Genomic DNA, 23976 nt, shown 5'->3' with positions numbered 1-23976 from the left:
GCTATGTTTACTTTTTCAACATCATTTTCTTAATGTAAAACATGCTGTGTGGTAATGTCATTACAAAGAAAAAAATTAATATCTGGCAGTAAGGTGAAAAATTAACACATCTGTGAATTATTCACATGCTCTACCATTTTCTCAGGGAAAGTGTTTATGGAAGTTAAATCTGTTACCTTCAGGCCACTGCTGACATTTTCAAATATTAAAAATAGGTTTTCAAAAGTATGTTTGAACTTCACAAGTATACTTCAGACCATAAGCCCACATTTATCTATACTGATGCTTAAAATGAATATTAAAGTAAATTACATTTGGAAAGTTCTAGTCAAACTACACATGTAGCAAATAAGCTTTTATAACTTAAGTTTTAAGAAACTTGGTAACAGGTCCTTTCTAAAATAACCAAATCACATAGACTTCATCTTAACCTAATCAATTGAAGTCACTAGAGGAATGAGAAAACTGAAAATATAGTGCCCAGTTTTTATTCTGATCCACTGGCTTGCTTCTGTTAAATGGGTGATTGTGAAATGTTCACTTGACTTCAGTAACTTGAAATAACCTCTTATGGCAGTTTACAAGCTAGAAATACTCCTAATGTCAATCGGAGTTTGCTTTTTAGTTGTACTTTCCGTATGTATATTGCAACTGAAGGCTCTCTGAGTGGAAACATCTATGATCCCAGAGTTTTGCACTGAATTTAAAGTCTTCAATTGTTGATCAAGTGTTAGTGCTTCTCTAATTTCATCTCTATTGTTACAGAAGAGTAAAAGTGTTTCCTTAAGTCGTGCAAGTAATAGGTGTCAACAATTGGGGTAAAACAAAAACCAAAATGTTAATGGCACATTCCCCTAAGTAGCCCCTTAGGTTCATTTAGGGGCGAAAATTGAGACATTCCTATGGAGGCCAGTTTCAGCTTTTCATTAGGAAGAACCAAGAAAGAATGTTGTTATGATCATCACCATACAACCAATTACGCTAGAATATTTCACTCTGATTATGTAATTTTATATATAATTACATGTATGTACTAACTTGTTACATGATTCAGGACAGGAAAACATTTTCCATTTATTTAATCTTCCCAAAGCATTTATTATATAAATTGTTATCCATACATCAGGGCTACAGTCTAGTATCTGCTAAGAATTTGTAAATTAAAAAATAAGACTGTGTCCTGTGGATTAACTTTAAGATCACCACCTAAGATATTTGAGCAGAGATATGCAAAATCATCATAAAGAATTTATTCCCTCCTGGGAAAAGGAGACTCATAGAGGTAGAGCTGTTTCTGTCCATCTCAACCTGACTTAAAATGAAGGTGCCCCTCCCTGAATGGGCATTGAGTGTTCTAGTCTTATGGCAAGGCCACCCTGATTGTGGAGGATTCATCAAATGTCCTAACTCTGCATTATATATTCAGCTTCTCTCGCTCACTCCACTCATCTGATTCCATTCTCATCAGTTCCTAATTATTTTTTGTTTCCAGTGTAGGTATGTTACCCAAAAGAGAACATGTTGGACGCTCACCTTATAATTATATCTCAAATCTTAGTATTTGCCAGATAGCCATCGTTCTGCTTTTACCTATCACCTTCATGAGCTTGGTATTATAATGTCAGTCTCCCCTGGAGAAATAGATGTGATCTCCTTGCTGACAGATTAAGTTTCTGAGCCTACGAAACAGTACCACACAAAAGCCTGCAGTAAATTAGCCAGAGCCACCTTGAGGGGGCTCATAGCTGGCCTTTCCCACTTGGGCACGCTAACGTCTTTACATCCCTGTGTGCTGAATGTGTATGCCCTTCCTTTTTTCCTTTTGAATTTCTTTTAAAAATACAGAGAAGACCATGGTGTTCGCTTAGTCCAGCTGGGACTTAGAAAAAAATTCAGTGACTTGGCTGGTACCCGTCAGAACCAGGCTTGGAAACCAGGCTGTGTGCCACTCCACCCCTCCTCTCTGGGCCCGGGGTGCAAAATGCTCCCTCAAACTGTCTCTGGAGAAGTTGATCGTTTCTGTTGTTTCTCGAAAGAATAAGGAAGGCAGAGCTGTGGGGTTTTTTGTTTGCCCTGTGTTTTCAAATGTCTTACAGTTATTGCATGCAAGTCTGTCAGAGAGCATGTTAGAGTGCACAGAGTTTGGTAGTATGAGTGTTAGGATACTGTAATTTAAATTTATTATACACTGAAAAGAATGCACTGGTGCACCTTATTGTTACCTTTTCAGGGGGATGTTCTGTTCATGCTAGAGGAGCTACGTAATGAAGACTGAGTTAGGAATTATGATGTGACTGATGTCAGGAATATAAAACTTTAGAGCCCTGGCCGGATATGAGAGTTCCCTGTGCAACATAAAAAGTTATTTATCCCAACATAACTTAAGGAATTTATAGAGTTCTGTCTAGGAGTCTCTAGTGTTTGACTTAAAATGCATTTGAAAATTTTGAGGAAGTGATGAATGTGGTAGATGCTATAAATTCAAATATAAGCAGTACTGACTTGACTAGTGATCTGAGGGCTATGAGAATATAAATGATCCAGAAATGTTTACAAATGGTAGCCTTTCAGGGTTGCATGTTAAGTTTAGGTAATATGAGGAGCAGGAGAGTCTAGAAGAAAGACACAGAATTTGAAGTCACGTAGACCCGGGTTCAACTCCTGTTCTCACCACATACTAGTTAGGTGACCTTGGCCAAGGTGCTGAGTCTCTGAGCTTCTGTTTCTTTATCTATAAAACAGAGGTAGAGAAATTTGAAGTTTAGGCTTTGGCAATGGAGAGACCAACAGTCAGCACCTGAAACCTGGATATCTTTAGGCTGCAGATGTTTTAAAGTCTTGAGCATTTTTAAAGGAATAAACGATGACTTTTTAAAAGCCTATCTAGAAAAAAAGAACCTTATTGTTTTAACAACTAAACTATTTCATACATGGTAAAGCATTTACTAGGATAGTGCCGTGTAGTTGTCAGTAAATAAGTGGAAGCTGACATATTGTTAAGTACCTTGAATATATTCTATTCTTGGCTCTAATGGAGAGAAACTAGGTTACAAATGATAATTTAGGGGACAAAGGTATGAATAATCTGTGTGTCTAGAGTGAGCTGAACTTGCTTGGATCTATAAATCTTGACAGTGGAAAAGCTGTGTTGTTTATTCCAACATTTTATAGAGACTGCAGGATGTTGCTAAACCTGAACCAGTGACTCAAATCACCCAATAGTCAGTCCAGTTACTTTTCATCTCCCCAAGCCTCTGGGCCATGCCAGCTATAACATTCCTTTGTGGTGCTTTTTGGGTAGAATGTTGATTTAGCTTAGTTAACTAGAGTGTTGTGCTCATGAGTCTGTGGCACCATCATGACCTTCAGTGGTGGAGGCTGTTTGCGTGAGGTCCTGCCAGTTTCCTCGAGAACACTCTTACTATTAATGAGTCCTGACATTCAGTATTTGGAGATTCATTCTTTTGGCTTTAGTCTTGGTCCCATACTAAACACCACATATTCACGGAAAAGGAAGTGAAATCGGTCAATTGCACCTTAGTGTCAGTGAACTGATAAGACCCTTCCCTGTAAGCAGGGTTTGTGGCAGGAAGGAGGAGAGGGCAGGGACGTACTCAGAGTCTGAGCCCAGGGTTTCAGATTGCCAGGACAGGGTAAGGTGAAAATTATGGAACGGTGATGCTTATGATGTGTCCTTAAACCACCAGATTCGACCTGAAGCTCACATTGCTTTGGACAGTGGCCTTAGGCCCTTAATGTGTATCACTGTGACACATTATACGAACCCCAATCTTGGAAATATGAGTTCTTGAATACAAGGAAAGAAGGGGAAACTTCTATTTGTTACTTTCTTTGCCAGGAATAATGGAAAAATGCTTCTCACATATTATCTCATTTAATTCTTAACACTTCTATAGTGTAAGTATTTGTAATCCATTTTACACATAAGGAAACAAAGACTGAAATAAATTAGTAGCTTGATCAAGGACATGCCACAGCCAGTAGATGATGGGGTGAAGTCAGCACTTCTGTCTGGCTCCAGAGCCCGTGATCCTGTTGTGTTACGCTTGGTGAAGATGAGACGCTAGCTCAGCACACAGTTTTATTACTAGACAAACAACAGGGTAGCAGGGTCAGTGGTGGAAATTATTTGAACAGTAAATGCGTTCCTTTCCCAGGTCACTTACTTCCCCCTTCTGTTCCTTACTCCTGACACGATGCCCTCCCCCTCCACTGCTGTTTTCACGTCCACTTCTCTGTACTGCAGGTGGAGTGGACACAGGCAGAAAACAGAGGGTTGTGGAATCTGCTCATCCCCCAACTCTTTTTCCAGGCCAGTCACCTTCATGCATGTGGACATTGCCGAAATGGTATCGGTATCAAAGATGGCCAGAGTCAGGTCTTAAGACAAGCCAGATTCCCAATGAGAATAAAAAGCTAAGTACTGCTGGTGTTTCCAGTAAGGATGACCTTGTGGGACTCGTGCCCTGCCAGTTCAGACCCCCACCCAGTGAAGCCATTTTCTTCTGTTTTATAGACCCAGTATCCCTAACGCCTTGGGTCTGTCTCCTACTCTCATTATAAAGTAGCAGGAAGCACTGCCAGGCTTTGGGTACAAAAGACAGGGATTCAGATCACAGAATTTCCACTTCCTAACTGGGACCTTGAGCAAGTCACTCTGTGAGCATTTCTTCATCCATATAAAATGTCAATTATACAACATCTCCCTGGACATACAACCAAGAAACAGGACAGCGATATGAAGCATCACACCTTGTTTCTCGCTTCTTAACAAATACTGATAATCTTCTTACCTTTCCACCCCATGCCTACCCTGCTCCCTCAGCTAACATGCATGTCATTATATGCCTTTTAAAATACAGAATGAGAGCTAGAATTTGGGGAATTTGGTAGAGACCATAGTATAAAGGGGAGGGCCAGAGTTTCCAGGCATGTCCATATGGTATAAACCAAAAGCAGATGAATCAGCTAACTCCTTGGATGGGAACCTGTATTGTATCCTACACAGCATTCCCTGCAGCTGGTATTTGGCACAGCACCCCTGTAATACTGTCATTTATTGAGTGCTGTCTGTAGTTCTTTCCTCTTTTACGTATCATCCTTCTAAACTGCCTGGTAACCTATAAGGTACTTACTATTATCCATAGTATGTAAATGAGGTTATAACCAAGGCAACAAGCAAATCTCCCAGGGTCAGGGTTCAAACGTCAGTGTCTCTGATTTCAAATCTCATTTTTATTATAACACACTGTCCCCCCAGTGAAAATCGTTGCCTTCGTTTGATTTTATTTTTTTAACCAAATATTTATTGAACCTGTATTTGTGCAAGGTTCTGTTCTAGATTCAGGATCTATACTAAGATGTAGAAGACCCAGTTCTGTATCGACAGTGAGACAGGTAACTGTAATGTGAGGTACAACATGATACATCTCACAATTAATGAACAAGTGAAGAACTCTGAGGTTCATAGGTGGGTGAGATCACCTCTAATTGGTGCCAATCATCAAAGGCATCATGAAGAAGGTGGCGTTTGAATGGAGCCTGAGGTCTGCAGGTACTGCGTGCTGAACTTGAGATCTAAATATCTGAGTTACGTTTAATTTTTCTTACCATCCATTGTTACTCATTGCTTACTATGTCTAACCATGTATTATTACTCCTTGAAATTGAAAGGAGAAAATAACCAGAGAAACCATGAATAGAATCAGAGACAAAAAGCAACTACCCTCAGCCTTCACGGTTTCCTCTCATTTTCTCACTAGAGTGGATATGGCATAGTGTTTAAGAGCCCAGCCACTACTTACCACCTAACCTGCCGGCTATACGTTTTTTGGAATGTTGACTTCTATAGGCCTCAGTTCTTCCAGCTATAAAATGAGGTTAATACAGACCTCATAGGTGTTTTTCTGTGGATTCAGTGGGGTTCTATACATAAAGTGCTTAGCTGGGCACTTCAGACCATAAGTACCTAGTCAGTCAGTGACAGTCATAAGGAATAGATTCTGTAACTGTCTAAGTAGATAGATGTGGCCAGAAAAGTATAAGGAAGAGGGGTATACATTTGTCTGGAACATTAGAACTTTGCCATTGGTTCTGAATTTGAGAGTTAGCAGTTCTGACTTGAGAGCTCCTCAGAATTCATGCAGAAATGCAGTTATTAAAGGTGTAAGAGTGACCAAACCGCAGCCACTTGAGGGGAGCTAAGAACTTTTTCATCCTGAACTGTTGTTTTCTGTCTCCTTACTGCCCTAAGTAGTTGCCCAAGTTGTAGTTAACCCCATATTTCTTGCATAGGTAGAAAAATTATTCAGGAAGGACAGTAGGACTCCACAGAGTCTGCAGTAGACCTTGCCTTTCAGTGACAAAATGTTTACTTTTACCCAGCAATGAGTTTCTGGATAACTCTACCGTGAATATTTTTATACTTTGGCTGAATTTTAGTTACTACAGCTGAAGGACTGGGGATGATCTGTAATAAAGGGCCTTGATCGGAAATGCTCAGGAAAAAAAAAAAAGTTACTTGGGTCACATGGGTGATGGTTTTCTTTAACTTAGTAACCTAAATATTCAGTGTTAAATATTGTGTAGAAAAAAAATACTGTTAAATTTGCCTTTGAAGTCTGTTTTTTTCTAGGCCCTCTGAGAATCAGATGAACTTTAGGTTGTACATGACTGGAGAGTTGGCTGGTTTTATATTTTCAGTCATCACATGACAAACTAGGTCTAGATTGAACAGCAATTTAGGTTAGGCAAGGAAAATTCTTTCCATTGCATTTCTTCTTGGAACAACAAAAAAATTTGTCTTGTATTAATCATAAAAGGATATAAATTTGTGTAAATAAAACATCTGTAGATGTAAATATTAACTTTTGCCTTTTACTTAGAAATGTTTTCAAAAGAATAACCATTTTAAAAGATAGGACTAGACACAATTAAAAAAATTTGAAGATGTTTAAAAAATCAATCATTCCATATTATCGATATCTACCATGGTTTAAGGACTACTTCATGCCCTGATTAAACTAGAATCTGCATTGGGCTCAAACCCCCTGTAGGTTATGAAATCTGAAATACATTCTTTGCAGTTACCTAAGTAAATGGACTGAATTTGTTTAAATATAGAGTTTTAGATTCTTTAAATACAGTGTAACCTTAGAATCATAATGGGTTAAACTTAATTACATAACGTGAGGAAACAGATGGGAGGAATTTAGGGAACCAATATGAGAAAACTTAAGCCTATAACACCTTAGTTTAAAAAAAAAAAGTACTGTAGAGGTGCTGCTTTTAAATGGAGCTAGACTTGAGCCTTTTACCCAGCATCCAGCTACACCCGCAAACAGCCAAGGGTCCCGACGCACAGTTACACTACATCTGGGACCTGTGTACTTGAGGACTCATTCCCAGCCGGCATGCACCATGACCTAGCCTGGAGCTTTTTGAATAAAGTGTGTTGAGTTTAAGAATTCAAATAATGGTTGACCTATTCCAGCATAGATCCACAACAGAACTGCTCGTGGTAGGCAGACGGAACTGACTGCTCCAGGGTGTTAGCAGTCTCCTTGTTGCGTGCTCCTTGTTGTACAGGGAAATAGTGTGGTATCTAGTTAAACTCCTTTTCTTCATCAGAATACTCATCAGCTTTTGCTCGTCTTTAATAACATTGGGTTTTAGTTAACTGACCTCAGCTCACGCGCACAAAGGAAGATTATAGATCAGCCTTTCATAATTTACCTGGCAGTGGTGCGTTCTTTTTAAAACCTAGTGCTGTATGTTAATTTTTCTTTGCTTTTAACAGGTTAAAAAAAACTCCATTTGGTTATGATGCATGACTCATTCAGCGCTCATTGTCTTCCCACTGATTTTTTTTTTTTTTGCCTTGAGCCAGCAAGAAAATTTTACAGGAGAGGAGGGAGAAACAGAGACAGAGTGAGTTGAGGAATACAGTACTTAAATACTGTTGCTTGATTTTCATTGGTTAGCTCCTTCCTTACGGTGACCAGTCTAATCCAGCCTTCCTTGTCAGATCCCTCCCCACCCCCACCCTCTGCCAGGGGCTTCACAGGGTGTCTGTTGCTGGAAACTGACTGCAGGCAGTATGTAGGCATCTTGCATTCAGAATGGACATTAATATACTGAATAGAGAAGAAGGCTTTTAGAGGTGTATCATTTGTCAAAATTGCATGGCTCTTAAAAAGGGAGAGAGAAATGCTGAATGTTTTGTATGTTAGCATCGACTCTTTATTTTTGTTCAGACTCTTAAGTTTTCAGAAGCTTAAATATAGAGCCCTTTAAAAAAAAAAGGAAGAAAGAAGAATTTTTCTGGCTAGTCGACCTCTTTTTAAGAAGTGCTTCATCATCCTCCTCCACCTCTCCGTGATGTTTCTCTGCAGCTCTCTGTAGGGTAGGGTTCTGTGCTGGCTGGCAGAATGCTCATTTGTTAGCTGAATAGAGTTCATCGACAGACATAGATCAATATAGATTTTCTTTATTTCCTGTGAATTCCAAAATGCCATCCAAAGAGTCTTGGTCGGGTAGGAAAACTAATAAAGCTACAGTTCACAAATCAAAACAAGAGGGCCGTCAGCAAGATTTATTGATAGCAGCCTTGGGAATGAAACTGGGTTCTCAAAAGTCGTCTGTGACAATCTGGCAACCTCTGAAACTCTTTGCTTATTCGCAGTTGACATCACTTGTTAGAAGAGCAACTCTGAAAGAAAACGAGCAAATTCCAAAATATGAAAAGGTTCACAATTTCAAGGTAAGAATATTTGTTTTTAACCTTTTCTTACAAGAAAGGGAATGCACAGTTCTTGAAATATACAGTATTAAAGTATGTCTTTTTAAAACTAGGATGACCGGACTAAAATGTTCTTGCTGTTTAAGGAATGAAGATGTTGTAAGCATTTTTTTTTTAAGGAATAGCTGAATAAAGGTGATAGAATCCAACCCCATTTTCTCTAGTGCTGATTTAGCATTCTGTTTGAACAGTGTATACTCAGTGTAAAAGTCTTGACTGATTTTAAAAGGTCTCATTTAATAATGATTTTGGCATTCTTACTTTTGATGCAAATATGTCTAACTACCTTTGTTGAATATTTCGTGAGAGGATTAGATCTTACCTCCTTTCGTTTCTGGTAAAAAGCTTTGGCTATAAGGCATGTGCTGTTGCATCTGGATTGAGCAGATGGTGTGCATTTCCCATAGTTTCTGTCTTTTCTCCTCTGCTAATGAATTGACCATGATGAAAGGAGGATGGCTACCCTGGGACTGTTAGGCTGCTGACACTAGCAGCTTCTCTTCACTTTTTGAGTATTTTCTTTCACCGTGTGTGTGTGTGTGTGTGTGTGTGTGTGTGTAGGTTTTAATTATTGTGACTGTGTTTTACCAACTGTACTTGAATCATTTTCCATCAAGATGATATGTGTGTGTGTTGATTCAAGCTGTGTGTAGCCCTCACCTGTATTTATAGCATGATATAAGGCCTTGAAGTTCAGTCCTTTGCAGCCTCATTCAGAGAACATCCAGTGTGAGGCTGTGCATAAGGACAGTGAATGGTTACACTTAATGGGCAGATGCACTAGCATTTCTGTAGGAACTTCCCAGTAGTTACACAACTTTATGATGAAGTTCTGGAGACGTGAATGTTGTTAGTCTAGACAGAATGGCTTTAGTTTTGATGTTAGAGGGTGTCTATTTTCAAAAGATGATAAAGCCGAAAACCCTGATCTTCCATTGATTTATTAATTTATTCACCATTTATTCAGCAGATAGAATGCACCGGGCTCTGGAGTAAGAAATTTCATTCCAAATTCGCAATTCATTCTGATTTTTAACACTAGCATTTTTTTTTTTTTACTCGAATGCTAAATACCCAGCCCCCAATATGTTCTGCTTTTTCTGTAGTGAAAAATAGGTTTTTATGAACTTCAAATTATTTGGGGATAAAGGATGCATTCCAAAATGGATGAACTGTGTAAAGATTGCTAATATTTCAAGGTAAGCCAAATAGCATTTTCTTCTCCTTCTTTAAACATATGATTAGGGACCTGACCTTTCAACCAGTATCTTTGATTTAAAATGAAATTGTGGGGGAGGATATAGCTCAGTGGTAGAGTGCATGCTTAGTGTGCACGAGGTCCTGGGATCAGTCACTAGTACCTCCATTAAAAATAAATAAACCTAATTACCCCCACCCCCGAAAAAAAGGGCAAAAAAAAAAAAAAAAAAAAGAAATTGAGACCATTCAGTGTATGTCCAGTCTCAACCACATCCTCCATTTGTGAACCTAAATAGTCCATGCAGGTTACTAGGCCTCGGTGTCTTCCTGCTTGATACACAGCCTGTTCTCACAGGACTTTTATCAGGAAAATGACCCGAAATACATCCTTTTGTAAATATAAAGTTATGTGCATGTTTGGTCACAGAAATAGCTATTTAGGTTCTCAAGCAGAAAACTATGCACAGTCTTTACAAATGGCTGAGATTGTAAAATACATCTCCAAAGACGTACCTTCTGGTCTGTTAGGCAGGGATAGGCTGACCTGTTAAGGATGCCATTTTAGTGCTAAAAGTCAGGTTCATTGTACATGCTTTCTGTCAATATTGGTTAAAAAGCAAGGGGTAAATCTGGTCAACCTTTGCATAAACAAGCAGTCTGATTTTTTTTTTTTTGGTGTGTCTTCCAGTAATTTCTCAATTTTAATTTAACATATGGCTTTAATGAGCAAATTTTGTATGGCCAGAAAGTGCTGACTTATGGGACCAGTTGTGACTCACAGCTTGGTACCCATACTATTTTAAAGATACTTGTCTTTTTTGAAAAAGGCACATTAAAAAGTAGAAGTCGGCTTCGTTCTCTGGAGCTAAAAAATTAAAATCAGCCTGGGCAGACTGTTTTAAAAAAAGTTGAGTTTTCACGCGCTGGAAGAGCTTATGTTAGACAGTGAGTTGTATTACATATATTTTAGAGTTGCTAATAAGGTCAGAAGTCTCAGAATTTGACTCTCCATTGACATTACTCTTGATATTTAAAAAAGGTTTCCGTGCGGTGGCATAAAAAAGAAAAGGTGGGGGGCAGTCATACTTGACTTTAGAGCACATCCCCAAAAGAATTCAGACTCCATGGCAGGAGTAGGGCTCCCCCACACAAACGCTCACTTGGGCGGTCGCTGCCTGTGATAGGTAAGTCTGTCCAGTTCAGAGCTTTACCGTAGGAAAAATCCCAAGCATTTACATAACGACAGTCATTCACGTGGCTTTGCCATTGACTGTTTTCTATGTTGGTAAAAGTGCGCTCTGCCCAACCACCAGCCCACTCACCAAAGCCTCATTTCAATGTGGTTTTCTTTTTTGCTTCTCAAAATGCCTTGTTATGTAACGATGCTCTGTGGTGTTGAACAGCTGCCAAGTCTCATTTCAGAGGGTGAAGCCATGAGTGTCTTGTACCTTTGGTGAAAGCATTCACCAAGGTGAAATCCAAAAAAAAATCAACCGGGCCTAACTCCAGAATCCAGGCAGGTTGGTTTTTTTTTTAGTTGTTTTTTGTTTGTTTTTAATAGAAAGAAAGAAACAGGAAGGCTTCCCATTTTGCTGTTATGTAACATGGTCTCCCCTGCCCCCTCCCCATTTGTTACTTATGAGGATTTTGATAAAGAATCTTATCACAAGAGATAGTTGTCTCTCTTAGGGAGGTCATCATTTTACAAGTAAACATGCTACATCCTTTAAAAACAGTTACCCTATAAGTTGATCAGCATAACTTAAAGTGAAAACAATTTAAACTGTCTCCTGGATCAACCTCTCATTTTAAGAACTGCCCCCATCCTAACAGCAGAGCAGGAGAGAGCACACAAGCGCTGATTTCTTGAGCCGACTAAAAACAAGAGCTAAACAAAACAACCCCTACCATTAAAAGTCAGACCCAGGCACCCCAGCAGCAGTGACTGTCCTGCAGCCAGGCTCTCCACAGGGTGTGAGAACCCAGACCCAGTCCTTGCCCTCAGGCTCTTGCTGTGGTTTGTATGACCTTGGGCAGATTACCGCATCTCTTTATACCTCTGGTTCTACAGTAGAAAAATCGAGTTCCTGGTATGTGTAGGAGGTACCTGGTAGCCACTATTTTTGTTATTACAGTTTACCCCTAAGCGGATGTATTTTCTGAATCCTTACCGAGACTGTTTCTTGCCCAGTTGCAGGGGTCATGATGCAGTTGAGAACCCTGACATGACTGTGGTGCTAGAGAAAGCTATTGCTGCTTCCTTAGCTCCCAGGCAGAGCTAGATGTTACATAAGAGCAGTGCACTTTCACGCACCACAGAATACAGTGAAATCCTCTGTATTTCTTTCACTCCCTTCAGATTAGTCAGTGTTGCATTTGGTATGTTTAATTCAATTAGCTCTATAAAATAAAAGCAAGATTACATATAGTAATAATAATAATAATAGAAACCTGGCTACTTAGGCAAATTAAATAATTAAAAGAAAACATTAAGAATTATAGATACTTTAAAATATGAGTTCTTTTTTAAGGTAGTCTTAAAGTGGTGACTGGGAGAATTTAGAGCTTCAGATACTTGCAGAATTTCTATATATAATTGAAAGATGTGACATTATATTAATAGAGTTAATGTTGCCAAGATAATGTGCAAGCAATAAATCCTGAAATGTTAATTGGTACTGTAATTTAATTAACACATAAGATGAACCTTATGATATTTAATAAGATTACTGATTCAAGACCTACTGGTATCACAATAATAGTTAACCCGTCAGTCCTGGCTATCGGACTAGACGTTCTGCTGTTTGATAAACTGAAAGGTAGAAATGGCCAGCACTCCTTCTGAAAGTGGTCTTTCCTTTCCTTCGAAGGACACAGACAAATCCAAGCCCTATAGTCTGCCTTTGATTCACATTTGAGGATAAATACAAGAGGAAACAACAAATAAAAGTAGATTCAGTATAAAAGGTGGAGTTAAACTGCATGATCTGTAAGTTCTTCAACAACTGTAAAATCCTCTGATTAAATTATGTTGGGAAGCATTTGATTTGTTAATATAATTATTCTCTTTTCCATTATTAAAACTTTATTAAGGCTTATACAGGAATACATTTTAATGTGTCAATTTTTAAAGGAATTAAACTATATTTGAGAGAATTTTTTAAGTCGTTATGTTAATAATCAGTGAACTGTTATATTTAGGGACTGTGCCTACCACGTCCTTTGCATTATCACCACCATCACACCACCACCTCCCCCTTCTTTTCTTCCCGCATTCCTCCTTCCCCATCCCCAGAGCTAGTAAAATGACTTGTAGATGCTCAGGAAGCATCTGTTGAATGACTAAGTAAATGAGCACCCAGTGTGACATGGGGGACCTTTGTTGTGCTGGTGGTAGTAGTTGTTATTTTGAAACTACCTTTGCGGGCAGCAGGAAATTTTGACCCAAAAATAGATTTTTCTAATGACCTTAAGACCTGTATTGTTACAATGTTTTAAAATCAAATTCATGTTGGTTTTAAAAATGAAATAAAACCCAAAATATCATCACACTATCTTACATTTGACTAGAGAATCTGTGTTCACATTTTAAGTGCTTGGAAATTTGAATATCATTGTGAACTAACAGTAGTAAGAAAGAAGTGCAACGTGACACAATGGGAACAGTAACCTGGAATATCTCCTCACTAAACTTCAGCAGTAATGTCACTCATTATTGTTTCTTCCATGGATGTGAACATGGAGTGTCCAACATAAACATTTTAGAGGAATAAATAATGTTTTTCTCCAAATAGGAGATTAAATTGAATTATGAATTTCTGTACTATATATGTATATGTATACCCACACAATTCCTGATTCTTAATGTGGGTCACTTGCAAAGGAAGATAAAAATAAAGATCAGTGCGTAGCGGGAGTTCTGTCTGCCTAGGGGGGTGATGGAGGGAAAATAGGAGACGGGACAAGATCATCTGTACAGTCCCTGTAGGTGCTGTGTTTCTGTTGCTGTCTTGTATAGTACTTACCAAATGTTGTGGAAGCCAGAAAAAATGAACATTCACTACTCTGCTTTTTACTTCTGCCCCTGCTGGTGTTGAGAAGGCCCACAAAGACATTATGCTCTTCCGTCCAGGCCTCTACCATGCCCCCCAGCATTGTGACCCTCTGGACCTCAGTCCTGTCTATCCTTCTTGTGGTTTGTGCTGGCTGGGGAACTGGTTATGACACCTTGAGTGTAAATCTAGATAATTAAGGTCATTGGAAAGGTTACTGCCTAACATTAAATAATCCAAAAAGAAACACCTCACATAGTTCTTGTTGGTTTGCACATGGTTGCTTATACTTCTTCATAGCCATTTTATGGAGCTAGAGACTTTTAAATGTTCTACTTAACTCAAAAAGAGAAACCCATTTCATGGATTGGAAGAATTAATATAGCTAAAATGTCCACACTACCCAAAGTGATCTACATATTCAGTAAAATTCCTATCAAAATCCCAATGACATTCTTTACAGAAATAGAAAAAGCCATTCTAAAATTCATATGCAACTACAAAAGACCCAAACAGCCAAAGCTATCTTAAGCAAGAACAACAAAGCTGAAGGCACTACACGTAATGATTTCAAAATATATTACAAAGCTATAGTAATCAAAACAGTGTGGTACTGGCATAAAACAGACCTATAGACCAATGGAATGAAATAGAAACCCCAGAAACAAATCCACACATCTGCAATCAAGTGAACTTCCTCAAGGGTTCCAAGAACACTTAATGGGGAGTGAATAGTCTCTTCAATAAATGATGTTGGGAAAAATGGATGTCCACATGCAAAAGAATGAAATTGCCCCTACCTGAAACCAAGAAACGAATAGATGAAAACATAGAGAAAATGGTTCTTGACGTTGGTGTGGGCAGTGATTTGGATATAACACCAACAGCATAGGCAACAAAAGCAAAAACTGACGAGTAGGACTGCATCACACTAAAAACTTCTGCACAGAAAACAAGTCAACAGAGTGAAAAGGCAACATATGAAATAAGAGAAAATATTTGCAAGTCATATATCTGATAAGGGGCTAATAGCCAAAATATATAGGGAACTCATACAACTCAACAGCAAAAAAAAAAAAAAAAAAAAAAGGTCTCAATTTAAAAATGAGCAAAGGACCTGAATAGACATTTCTCAAAAGATGATATAGAAATGGCCAACAGGTATATGAAAAGGTGCTCAGCATCACTAATCGTCAGGGAAATGCAAATCAAAACCACAATGAAGTATCACCTCACACCTGTTAGAATGGCTCTTGGTAAAAAGACAAAAGATAACCAGTGTAGGCAAGGAAATGGAGGAAAGAGAACCCTAATACACTGTTGGTGGGAATGTAAATTGGTACAGTCATTATAGAAAATATTATGGAGCGTTCTCAAAAAATGAAAATTAAAACTACATTATGATGGGTGGGGGGGTGGGTGTAGCTCAGTGGTAGAGCATGTACTTAGCATACATGAGGTCCTGGGTTCCATCCCCAGTAACTCAAAAAATAGATTAAAAAATAAAAATTTTTAAAGAAAGCGAGGTGGGTATAGCTCAGTGATAGAGAATATACTTAGAATGCACAAGGTCCTGGGTTCAATCCCTAGTGCCTCCATTAAACATTCCCCCCCCCACCCCTCCAAAAAAGGACAGCATGATAAAAAAAATGCATTATGATCCAGCAATGGGTTGCCTTTTCACTCTTGATTTTTTCTTTTGCTGCCCAGAAGATTTAGCATTAGATACTGTCTCACTTGTCTATTTTTGCTTTTGTTGCTTTAAAATTTGGAGGTTTGGAAATTTGTCTTTCTTACTTGGAGACTATTAGTAGAATTTATTAGGTGTCCTATTTCTTTAATGAAATTTAAAAAAAAATATTAGAGAATGATTTAAAATTTGGAGAGAGATTTGCAAGTTTGTCTTTCTCACTAGGAGGCTGTTAGTGGAAAGTATTAGGTGTACTATTTCTTTTATGAAATTAAAACCCCAGGCCAGCCTTTAAAATTAAGATGTTACAATTACCACTTTTAAACACCTTGAGGAGGAGCCTGACACGTTCTCTGTCAGCAGAACCTATCCTAATTCTTATTTTCAACCCATATCCTAATTTAAGACCCTCTTGGAGACAACTGCATCTAATGTGGTATTATTTCCAGCATGTATGTCTGTCCTACTGACTTGATGTTTTAGAAAATACGGTTTCTCCAAAATTTATCCCAAAGTAGGGAACCATCCTGGCATGTGACTCCCACCACAATAGCAAGGATATATATCCTTAGGAAAAACCCACAGGTTAAAAAACCTCCAGAATTCTCTTCTCTTTTCATACTTCATAGTTTGTATCTAAATAATACCTAACCTTCAAGGATTTGGGAGTGTTAGTACTTTAAAGGCAACTTTTTGTAGTCACTTGTATCATACATCCATTCTCCTCTTCCAAATTTAACTGAGGATTAAGTATTAATTCTATTCTGCTTATTTTGTAAGTTAATAGGAGAGATACATGTGTACTATTTCATCTCTCTATTTTTCAAAACCTTGTTTAATTGGAAAATTATACCTGTATACTTCATCTTCTTTGTGACCCACTGTGTCAGCATTCCTCAGAAGACAGTCTTACTTGTGACTTTAATAAAATAGTCAAAGCATGTGCCTGAAGAATACATACATCATAACATCTTACCTCAGTTATTGTCTATATTGTCTAGTTCCCTATATCGCAGTAACTTGTCATTATTTGTCAGCATTCATTATTTGTATGTAACAGTGTATGACACAAAGATATCACCTGCCTTCATCGAAGCCCCCACAGAGCAGAGAGAAGAGAGAGACTTGCATGTACACCAAAGGAAGTGGAACGTAGGTCTAGGAAAGTTGTTTGTTTTTTTTTTAAGTAAAGAGAACACATGCAAATACTGACTTTTCTTTCTTAAATATTTTACCATAGCATTGCTGGTATCTGAGAAACCACTACACATTATTTTCCTGATAAGTACCATAACAATAGCTTTTTTTTTTTTCAAGTCTGTTAATCTCTCATCTTAAATTATCTTAAGGTTCTTCCGGCTGCAAAATAGGAAAGCTGGGAGGGAGAGGAGAGCTAGCCCAGCAGTGTTACACATCTGAAGAACATACCAACTGCTTAGTTTCTGAATTTTTGTATTTTGTGGGGAGCAAAAATAGAAATTAAAGTGTTATCTAGACATAAAAATTAAAAAAAAGAATATATTCATTTTTAGGTCTTGGGAACCAAAAGATTCTTGACATGCTAGGTGATATCCTCCAGTCTGTTGTAGTAGAGAGAGCGTTTTGGCTGTGTGAATGGATTTGCCCGAATCAGGCCTAAAACGTCAGGTTCCCTCTTTCTCTTTTGTAGAACTCCCTTTGTTTGGAGTCCTAGCCCTAACATGGTCCACACCCTGATCGCGGCATGAGGCGCTGCCTTACACGCTTGCACAGTGCCCTTGCCCATAAAGAGAAGGTCCATCTCTAGGAGGCATGTGATTTTGCTTTGATGGTTGCTATTACAGCTCATTACTCCAATTGTACGATATTGCTTCAGTGTGTTTTTTCAAAAGTCCATTTGGAACCCATGACTGATACTTACCATTTGATGGAACAGATGAGAGACTTTCCATTGTGAGGGTCAAAAAGCCCATCCCATGCTCGCTAAGGCAAAAAGAAATATTGGCTCACATAGTGGGAAAAGTCCAATGTTAGCTGAAGGTATCTCTTGGCCCAGGGACTTAAAATGCCACCAGAACCCTGTCTCCCAGCTCTGTCTTCATTTTTAGGCTCCCTCTAGCGACAAGGTGACTGGCAGAGGTTCCAGCTCTGTGTATTCTCAGATTCTAGTCAGCTGCAGAAAGACACTGTTTGAGCAACGGGTCTAGGCCTGGCAGGCATTCGCCCAATTATCTTATATGCCCATCTCTGAACTGGCAGCTCTGGTTCAGGAGAATGGAATGTGCTGATTGGCTTAGATCTAGGTCACATACTCTCCCCTGGGGCAGGGGACAGGGTCAAGCTCCATATAAATCACATGCATTGAGGACTGTTATCCAAAGATAAGACATTAAGAAATGCCCGCTATAACATTAAATGACACATGCAATCACCAGGTATAAGATGCTCATGTGCAGCCTACTTAATACAACAACGTCAGTGTATTTGCTGAGAGAACTTGTAGAGCTCGATAGAGCATGATAACTGAAGAATCCAGCCTAGATAAGGGACATTGAGAATTACTGATTGAGTTAATGTCATTTGACACATGTTGAAACTGAAGCCCAGAGAAATCGCAGGTTCAAGTTTAGAAATAAGAATATAATCTGGACTTTCACTTTTGGCCATGATGGAAGAAGTAGATATACCATCCTATCTTAGGTAATTTCTAAGCCGTAAAAAGTATATAAAACAACAGACAGACATTGTACAACAGGTATTACAGTTCTGTAATACTTAAAGAAGGAACACAAACAAGATGAGCCTTAAGATTGCACTCACTTACTGCCTGGAGGCAGTTTCTAGGCCACAGCACATGGAGGGGGAATCCAAAGAGAGCGCACTGGTCTAACCAAGTTGGGGACACAAAGACTGGAGTTTGGCAAGACAAAGCAGCTAAAATTTGTGGGGCAGTATACCTGGGGGACAGAGCTGTACACAGAAAGAGCTCTGGAGATCTGCCTTGGATTCTTTTTGAGTCTTTGAGTACTTAACCTACATATTCATGAGAAAAAACTATCGGAAAACCACCAGAAAGCAATCAGTTGAATAATTCCTGGAATTCACCCAGGGCTGAGAGCAGCTTTGCCCACCAGTAGGACTGAAAAGATATCATAGTACATGAGGCATTGTGTAAAAGATGACGGCATCTTAGTAGCATGACTAAATTAGCAGTAGACTAAAGGCTGCGGGGAGGAAGGAAATGGAAGCTGTTTCAAACAATCCGGAGATTTGAAAAACATATCTGACACTAAAAATATACAGGATGGTATTAATAGCATATTAGGTACCACAGAAGATAAGATTAGTGAACCAGAAGATGTAACAATTATAAAAAATACACAAAATGAAGAAAAGGAAAAAAAAAGCACAGCATCAGTGACCAGGGGGACAATATCAAGCGATCTAACAAGTGTAACCGGAGTCAGAAGGCACAGTGGTGGGAGGCCCAGGGATAGAACAATTATTTGAAACTATAATGACTAAAAATTCTGTAAATTTGATGAAAACCCACAGATCCAAGAAGTGCTGTAAAAACTCCAAATAGAAAAAATATGAAAACACTACCACGGCAAATCATGAGCAAACTGCTAAAAACCAGTGTTAAAGAGAAAATTGTAAGAGCAGCCAGAGTGGGACACAAAGAGAAAACCAGGTTATGGGAAGGAGTTTTTCTTCCTGACTTGGTGCTCTGCCTCAGCCTGAGAGGTGAAGTTGTTCATCCCTCACATATGATAAAATGTATAAAGGACATCTCTAGGATGTAGAAATTAAACATGTGTTTTGGTTTCTCTTGTGCTATCTTTTCACTTTCCAGTTTCATAAAGTGTTTATAATTTTATGGCTTTATACAACCTTAAATATGCACACTCACATATAGGAATACAATGTACATTTTTTTTAAAAGAAGAGAAATTATTTTATACTACTGTTTTCTTTACTAACATTTTAAAGTCAGGATTGTTTCAGTGTGGGAAAAAATAGGTCAACAGATGAAATAGATAATTTTCCTTTGTCACTAGTGCTCTCACATACCTTACAAAGTTTTTTTTAAAAAGCAGCTGAGGAGGTGGGGAGAAGAATATATTTTGCATACAGATGCATAAAGAATGATAGCAAAAATCTCATCAGCAACTATGCAAGACAACAGAGTGACATTTTCAAAGTATTCAACAACAACAAAAAACTGTAACTTAGAATTCTTTATCCAGCAAAAACTTTCAAAAATGAAGACAAAATAAAAATATTTGTTTTTTAAACAAAGAAAAGCTGACTGAATTTATCACCAGGAGACCTATGCTATAAGAATGTTAAAGGAGCATCTTCAGACAGAAGGAAAGTAATACCAGATGGAAATTTAGATCTGTACAGAGCAATAAAGAATATCAGAGCTGGTAAACACGTAGAAATGTTTTTTCTTCATTTTTGTATTTTTAAAAACTAATTTTCTGTTTAAAGCAAAAATACAGACATGCAGTTTGTACAAGTAAAACAACAGTAGCATCGAGTATGGAGTGAGGGAAGTGGAAATGTACTGTTGTAAGATACTCACACTATACGTGAAATGGTGTAATGTTGTCTGAAGGTAGACTGATAAATAAGTTAAATATGCAGATTGTAGACCTTAGAGCAAACTCTAAAAATAGTTATAAGTTAATGGTGGAGACAAAGCAGATTCACAAAAAAATACGCAGTTTATCAAAAAGTATGCAAGAAGACAGAAAAAAAGAACAAAGGGTATTATATATAGAAAACAAAAGCAAGACGACAGATTTAAACCCAGTTATGTTAATAGTTAAATGGAAGTGGACTAAACACTATTAAAAGACAGGTTATTGTCAGGTTGGATTTAAAAAGTAAGATCCAGCTGTATTCTATCCACAGGAAACCCACTTTAAGTATAAAGACACAGAGAGGTAAAAAGGAAAAGATACCCCATATAGACAATAAGTCAAAGAAAATTAGAGTGGCTATATTTATATTAAACATGGTAGTTTTCAAAACAAGAAATACTGGGAGTAAAAAGGTTAAAATTCATTAAGAGGACATAATTTAACATTTATATACACCTAATAACAGATTCAAAAACACATAAAGCAAAAACTGAACTGCAAAGTGAAATAGACAATCCACAATTGTAGATGGGATTCCACACTCCTCTCAGTGATAGGACAAATAGAACAAGTAGAAAATTAGTAAGGATTTAGAAGACAAACAACAGTATCGACGAGTTTGACCTAATTCATATTTATGGAGTCTTCTACTCAGCAACAGCAGAATGCACACACTATTCAAGTGAACATGGGAGATTCACCAAGACAGACAATATTCTGGGCCATAAAACAAGTGTCAGTAACTGTAAAAGGACTGAAATCATACAAAGCATATCCTCTTACCACAACAGAATTAAATACAGAATCAGTAACAGATATCTGAAAAATTTCCCACATATTTAGAAAATTAACTCACTGCTAAATAACTTATGAATTAAAGAAATCACAAGGGACATTAGAAAATATTCTGAGCTGAATAAAAAGAAAAATACAACGTAGCAATATTTATGGAATAAGTAGTGCTTACTAAAGTAGTGCTTCCAGTGAAATCTATACCATTAAATGCTTATGTTAGGAAAGAAAAAAAAAGGTCAAATCAATTAGCTAGGCTTCCACCTTAAGAAACTAGAAAAAGGATCCAATTAAACCAATAGAAAGACAGTAGAGAAAATCTGCATCTCTTTTACTAGAACTTTAAAAAGGGGTTTAACTACATAGTTTAATAATTTTTGTACATTTTAGTCAAATCTTTTTCCTGGTATACTAGAGGAACACTTTATTCATAAGATAGAATGTTTTAACAGTAAATTTCTTTATATGACATTTTTACAACCAAACCAAAGAGAAATTGAAACCTGGTTTTGGGGAAATGTTAATATTAGTATAGACGTAGCTTCAAGGAATTGTGGATCATAAGATAATGTGGATTAGTCTGAGGCTTTTGTCTCTCAGCGTTCAGTTTACATATCTATAATGTGGTATGGAAATTATCTGTTACTCAGCTGTGGATCATACAGTGGTTTTTATTGCACAACCAAATTGATTCATTTATTTTATTTTCCTATTATACCATCATAATATAACTTTAGGAGATTGGTATTTTGAAGTATTGATTCACTATGTTGATTTTTTACTACTGATATTTGAATGCAAACATTTATCCAAGTAATGAAACAAAGCTTTCAAACTAGAAGTGTTTTAGTTATGGCATTTGACATTTTTAATCTTTAACCATGATTCAGTTTAGAGGCAAAGTTTCATGAGCGGGCCTATGAAGAGAAATTTAAAAGAAATTTGCTTCTGAAACTTGAAAAATGTCTGAACATTAAATTATAAGTTTTGTAATACTTTAAAGACTCGCATTTTGGAATGGAAAGTATTTTTTAATTACTAGTGATATTTATTTTATAGCACTTATTATAAACACTGTACCTTGTGATCAAAAATAAATAGATAAAAGAAATGCCTTGAGTACGTTGGTGTTTCCACCACCTGACCCCTGGATTTCATACTGATGGCTCTGTGAGAGGGGCCACTCTTGCAGCTCAGAACACTGACACCAGAAACTGTGTGTTCTAGCATTAATATGATTGTGTATGATTCTAACCAAGTTGACTTATCTTAGCAAGTTCACACACTTGTGGTGTCTAGTGCACCATGTTAACTCGGCTGTAATTTTAGGGATATTTCTCCCTCACTGGAGTGGTGTTGATGGGGATGGTAGTTTGCGAAGGAGGCCATAAAGAAATTTAAGCTTTGTTTATGGTGATTATGGTGAATGGATTGTGTGAATAGAATTGACAATAATTCATTATTTTTCTGTACATGCTTAAAGTATTGTTTCATGTACCAATTAATAAAAAACATTTTTATGTTTTTTTAATGTGGGAGCAGAACTCAGTTATTAATATTGCCCCAGTAACTGCCCTGCTGGTAAAATAAGACTAGTGTTGTCATAGCCTGGCCGTGTTACATCAGCTTTTTCCTGTAGTTATTTCCATAGTTAAGGGGATACCACTGACTTGATACAACCAGTGTATGTCCAGCAGGCTTATATGGTATTTCCCTAGATTTTAAATAGTTTTCTCACTCTTGAAACATGAGATCACTGATTTTTCTGTCAGATGTCATCCTTTTCACAGTGACACTTCTGACAGTGTGTGAAGTGTGTGCCTCAGTCCCCACAGTCATGTGTAGCAGCCAGTTATAGAAACCGCAAGCACCTGGGCCCCTTCACCAGCTGTCCAGTGCCTCTCTGCACACAGACCCTCGTTGATTGTGTCTGCTGTTGGCCAGAGGCTGTGCCCCTCCTGTTCCAAGCACTCACCAGCCCCAAGCATTGCCTGAAGCCATGTTACAGCAAGCCCTCAGCACATTCCCCCTGCCTCTCCTGCTGTGGGTACCACCTTCCACATCCATCCCATCAGGACGAGAGTGGGAGGCGTGGCCAGCACGAGTCAGTGCTGCTGGCTCACCCTTACCTAAACCTCACTGTTTGTTACAGATTTCTTCTGATTTTAAGTTTAAATAACAAGGCAAGAAGGTATTGCCTTGATAGTAAAGATACTCCTACTTTAAGTTTCCCCTCCACACCCTTTTCTTTGCAGGCAACCCCTAAACAGTTTTAGGTACTTGTTGCTAGTGATCATAGCCAGCGTTCTTCATTCTCTTCTCATGACTTAGTATAAATCAAAATATATTTTAATTGAAGTGGCCAAATTAGGACCAATATTCTAAATTCCAAATCTTTTGGATCAAAATTAAGCCATCTCGGTGAGACTAAAATTGGCTACTCAAAAGAGTATATTCTGATTTCCCCAAAGAGAAAAATGAAAAAAAAACAAAAAGGGAGAGAAAGAGAAAAAAGCCTTTCCTGCCCAGCTGCCTGCCTATCTACCTTCCTTTCATTTTGATCTGGATCATCTGTTCTCTCCCTGCATTGCCCAATACCACACTGGAGGACTGACTCATCAGAGCCTCCCAAATAAAGAGTGTCCACTAAAATATCATTCCCACCTTCCCAGGCAGCATTCATCTCTCCTAATGTTCTTATCGCCTCCAACAGAGTTTCCATTTGCAGTAGCCCTTGCAGGCATGCTCCCTGACTATTTGCCTTAGAGCTCATTTCTAGATGTGGTGTTA

The 23976-nt window shown here is 38.0% G+C and overlaps 1 protein-coding gene across 5 annotated transcripts in view; it reads left to right on the top strand.

Moving 5' to 3' along the window:
* The window catches only part of CHN1 (chimerin 1), a 188459-nt gene that overhangs the window by 137779 nt on the left and 26704 nt on the right, over nucleotides 1–23976 (top strand). For 4 of the 5 annotated variants that reach the window (XM_064484920.1, XM_064484919.1, XM_031451689.2 and 1 more), the window contains one exon: nucleotides 8705–8782. In XM_064484920.1, coding sequence (XP_064340990.1) covers nucleotides 8705–8782 — 78 coding nt within the window. Of the gene's footprint in view, nucleotides 1–7830; nucleotides 7951–8704; nucleotides 8783–23976 lie in introns of those variants that run through there. The other variant, XM_031451691.2, reaches the window with a different exon arrangement.

Source organism: Camelus dromedarius, chromosome 4 (assembly GCF_036321535.1).
Source record: "Camelus dromedarius isolate mCamDro1 chromosome 4, mCamDro1.pat, whole genome shotgun sequence".
Taxonomy (NCBI): Eukaryota; Metazoa; Chordata; class Mammalia; order Artiodactyla; family Camelidae; genus Camelus; species Camelus dromedarius.
Note: the sequence above shows the minus strand (reverse complement) of the source record. Positions and strands in the feature narration are given on the sequence as shown.